The sequence below is a fragment of the Buceros rhinoceros genome, unplaced genomic scaffold (genome assembly GCF_000710305.1).
Source record: "Buceros rhinoceros silvestris isolate BGI_N320 unplaced genomic scaffold, ASM71030v1 scaffold36130, whole genome shotgun sequence".
Taxonomy (NCBI): Eukaryota; Metazoa; Chordata; class Aves; order Bucerotiformes; family Bucerotidae; genus Buceros; species Buceros rhinoceros.
The window spans coordinates 4,437-8,797 of NW_010390817.1; the positions used below are offsets into that span (position 1 = coordinate 4,437).

The 4,361-nt window shown below is 34.9% G+C and overlaps 1 protein-coding gene across 1 annotated transcript in view; it reads left to right on the plus strand.

Moving 5' to 3' along the window:
* The first annotated feature begins 2,791 nt into the window (after positions 1 to 2,791).
* TBC1D23 (TBC1 domain family, member 23) overlaps positions 2,792 to 4,361 on the plus strand; it is a 27,054-nt gene continuing 25,484 nt past the window's right edge. Inside the window, exons 1-3 of the mRNA XM_010139245.1 lie at positions 2,792 to 2,838; positions 3,570 to 3,681; positions 3,922 to 4,027. Of these exons, the coding sequence (XP_010137547.1) occupies positions 2,792 to 2,838; positions 3,570 to 3,681; positions 3,922 to 4,027 (265 nt within the window). The remainder of the gene's footprint in view (positions 2,839 to 3,569; positions 3,682 to 3,921; positions 4,028 to 4,361) is intronic.

Genomic DNA, 4,361 nt, shown 5'->3' on the forward strand with positions numbered 1-4,361 from the left:
TCCTAGTAACAAATGAATAGATATAATAGCAGGTATATTCCAGCATTGTAATCTACTGATTGTTCATAGTTTTCGTAATACTATAGGTCTCTTCCCATGGATTTGTAGTTTATTGCAACACTTCTAACTATCTTTCCCTGCTGTTCGCATCCCCACAATTTTTTAATTCCTTTATTAGCATTTATAAGTGATTATTACCAAGTACCTCAGAATCATATATAAATAAAATAAACAATACTTTAAAAACAACCCCCAAAAACAAAACCCAAACTGAATTCCCAAGAGTTTATTAGTTTTTATTGCCTCCAGCTTTCTCTCACATCTTAAGAGTTTTAGCCAAAAAAAAAAAGTCATGTCAAGTATCCACGCACGAAGGTAGATACTTATTGATTATAATATGTCACCAGACTGGCATGAATTTCAGAGATCCTTCTGTAAGTATGGAAATTTGCTCCAGATACAATAATAGCATCTTTGCGCATTGTGACATTTAGAACAGTATCTCTGGGGAATTAACCTTTCAGGTCAAGTCTTGGGTATAGGCTGGAATTCTATTCATCTAACTAAAATTTTGAACAGCATCTAGAAATAGACAGTGGAGCCATGGTAGAGCAGAAAGTATGTATGTTCAGGTCTGGAGGATTTGTGCATAAAGAGAACTGCTGCATTCTTTCCAAAGTAAGTGTAATAATTGTCCATATGAACAGAAGACTTCCTAGCCGATCTTCACTCATGAAAGACAAGGATCCAGACTGCTAGTAGTTCACTGGAATATTTACAACACAACACTGACTGAAATAAGGTAAATCACAGCTGGTGGACAAGCATTAAAACCATCAAAATCCCTTTCATACTACACACTTCGCAAGTTAGCCTGGGTAGACTATTTATTAGGAAAGATTTTTTCTTAATATTTGAAAAAGTTCGTACTTCTGAGAGCAATCTTGGATGTTGATGGAGGAAAAGAGGAGCTAATTTAATCATTGTAGAATAACACATTTTTTCCCCTGCTGTTATTTCATTTAACTCAGTGTTGGTAATGCGTCATCTCTTAGTGTGGCAGATGGGCCTATCAGTTTCTTGCTTTTTAAGGTGAAGTAGTAAAGCTAGCATTTGCCTGTCATTTTTACAGTGTGCAAAGTGTAGATGACAGTATTTAAGATTTTTGCAAATAGTAATGTAGTATCAAAAAAACAGAGGAAGCACACATTTGCAGATACCATGTTGAAGTTATCTTGCTGTTAACCCCTGCACAGCTTTTTAAGTTGTGAATATTAAGTACTAATACGTGGTAGAATTGGTACTTGTGGGTCTGTGAAACATTCTTTGCCAGGTGTGGTTTTTGTAATTTCTGCAGATGTGTTTTTAAGTGTTATTTCACATACATTACATTCGCATACTTTTTTTCTCCAAATAATGTTCTTTGGAGGACATAGAAACCAAGTTTAAGTATTGCAGTTTAAGATCTTTCCACCTGAAACTTAATGTACATGCAGCTGTTGCATTCATTTCCATGTGCCTATTTAATACTTGGATAGTATTTGTAGCAACTGATTCCATTTTGTGTGCCATAATTCCAGGTGCATAGAAACCTGCAATACATCTAAGAGCATCTAGCTCTCTTCAGCTGATGTTTGATGTTTGTTTCTGTTGAAGTTAGATCAACCCTTGCAGTTCTGCTGCCTGCTAGGTCTCTTTGTGTAAATTGAAATACTTGATTTTTACTCAGAGTGAACTGATTTGGTGGTTTAACTTTTCCAGTTTTGATTGTTATATACGCAGTTGGACAACAGGATTGAGGGTGGAAGTGCACATGTGCTTGGGTATTCCCCCCACTGTTTCTCTTTTAGGAAGAGGTTTGTCATCCATACAGCCTGTAGTTCTATAATAAGTGAGCTTTGGGATATCTATTTTTTTAAATTTTATTTTAATGCTAAAAATATAAGAAAATAAGGCAAGTTAGTCTCTTGTAAATGGTGCTTTCCTTCATCCAAATTTGCAAAATCACTTGAAGAAAACAGACTGTTAGTTATGCCCCAGAGTATGTTTGAAATAGGAGTTAAAGGACTACCAAAAAGTACTAGCAAAGAAACCAGCTGGTACAGTGCAAGGAAAATGCTTACTCTTCAAACTTGTAAATGCTTAGAGAAGTCTTAAGTAAGGCTAGCTTGTTGCTCATTGTTAAATATACGCGTACATTCTTACAGGATTGAGATTTTAATCTGTTTATCCAAAAGGGTGATACTTAGAAAATCAGAAATGTGTGTTTTAAGCTTTCAGGAGACCGGATGTGAGAACCTTTATATCAGGGAGTTGGTTGTGGATATATGCAAATTAAAGAAGTAGGCAAAAGGTCAACAGCTGACATTCTTTTCCAGTGGGTGTTTGGAATTGACTACATAGTATGTGGTATGGAGTAATTGAGAATTATACTGATAACACTTTTTAACATCTGTTATTCCATGCATATAAATAGATGTGTTATTTGCAAGGAGTGCATCTTCATGCTTGAATATCTGTCCTAGGTAACAATCACGTTCTGTGGTTTGCCTGTGGCTATAAACCTACTGGGTGTGCATTTTAACTCCTCAGGTATATGAAGTTAAAGCCTTTCTTAAAACTAGTAGAGAACAGTTAAGAGTATACAGGAAGGGAAGGGAAGTTTGCCTGTGGGACCTACATGTCACTGCCATTGCTATTTTTTCAGTGAACTTGGTGTTTTGCCACTGCTCTGCTACATGATACTGAAATTCCTGAAATCATCAGATGTGATTCTCTCATTACTGACAGCATGGAATCGTTGAAACAGTCTGCAGAAGCTATCAGAGAGATTGCAAAGTAATTATTTCTGAACATGTATCTGTAATGCTTATGAGCTTTTGTTGTCTTACCTATGGCAACTTAAATGTCATTATGTTTTACTGTCTTGTGAATTTGTGTATTTTGGTACTTTCTACACTTTCATTAACATTTTTGTATGCTTTAATTCAGTCTTGTGCACATGTCCACATTTACAGTACTCGAAGTTTATAGTTAAGTAAATCTGAGTTTGACTAAAATGTCCTTCCCCATTTCAGGGAAAGCTGGGGTTAAAAGCTGATTGTTCTAACCTTTAAATAAGTTTTTTATTTTCTAGGTCAACTAATACTTAATTTAAAAGAACTCTGACATCTAATTCAGGTGTAATGTTTGCTTTGAATGCATTGTGTGTCTGTGAAAATTTGCCCTATATCTCTTAAGCTGTAAACTACTACTAAATTTGCATTTTTATAGTACCTTTTGCAACATTGCCACTTCATGAGAACATAAAAAAAAAACCAACCTGAACTTACATTTTTCTTGTGTGTAAACTGAATGGAATTAGAAGTTGAACAAGCAGCATTAAAAATAAAGGAATAAATAACATTTTTCAAATATTTGTTTGTAGTAGTTGCCAAATTTCTTTTCCTTGTGTGTGGGTTTTGCTTGAGATTAGTCTCCAGTCTATTAATTTATCTGTTTAAGAGATAAACGTTGAAAAATATTGTGTAATTCATTTTTAATGAACCTACTGTGTATCATTATTGTAGGGAAGAAGATCTTGCAGACGCTCTAGAAGAAGGAGGCTGCGATCTTGAAACTGTGAGAAACATCATTCAAGGAAGGCAATTGCCTGCTCATCTGAGGGCCAAAGTGTGGAAGGTAAATATGAGATTAAATCAAGAAGTAAGAAATACTTGAAGTTGTGTTTGATTTGAGGTAAATTGTTTAATTACCGGGAATCTCTACAGAAGAGATGTAGTACTAGAATTTTAAATATCTGTGTACGTTGATTCAGTTTTGGAATACTCCTTTTTATTGAGCTAAATTACTGAGTTCAGTAATTGAGTAACTACTAAAAGACACTAAAATGTTTAGAAGGTGTCCTGTTTTTGTTTTCAGATTGCACTTAATGTTGTAGGAAAGGGGGACAGTCTAGCATCCTGGGACAGCTCTTTAGACCTACCTGAACAGAGTATAATTCATAAGGATTGCCAAGAGCTAATTGGTAAGTTCAATTACATTCAGATCACCTATGTAAAAACTTCTGTATTCTCAGTTGTCTTAGGCCTTTGTTATGTCAATTAAATAACCTGAATGATGTTTAGATTTTGGGGGAAGCTTTAAGGAGGAATGTGAGAGGGCAGAGAAAATTGGTAAGAAATAATAAGAAAACAGTAACATCTTACCTGTACTCTGACTCTAGGATGGGTGATGTCATGGAAGCTTAAAGTATTAGCTTGTAAATGGTAGTTTTCATGGTCAGAACGCTTCAGGAATTGAAAAAAAAGTTGTTGGTTTTTTTTTTTTCCCCAAACTCTATCTTTTAAATCAAACACTCT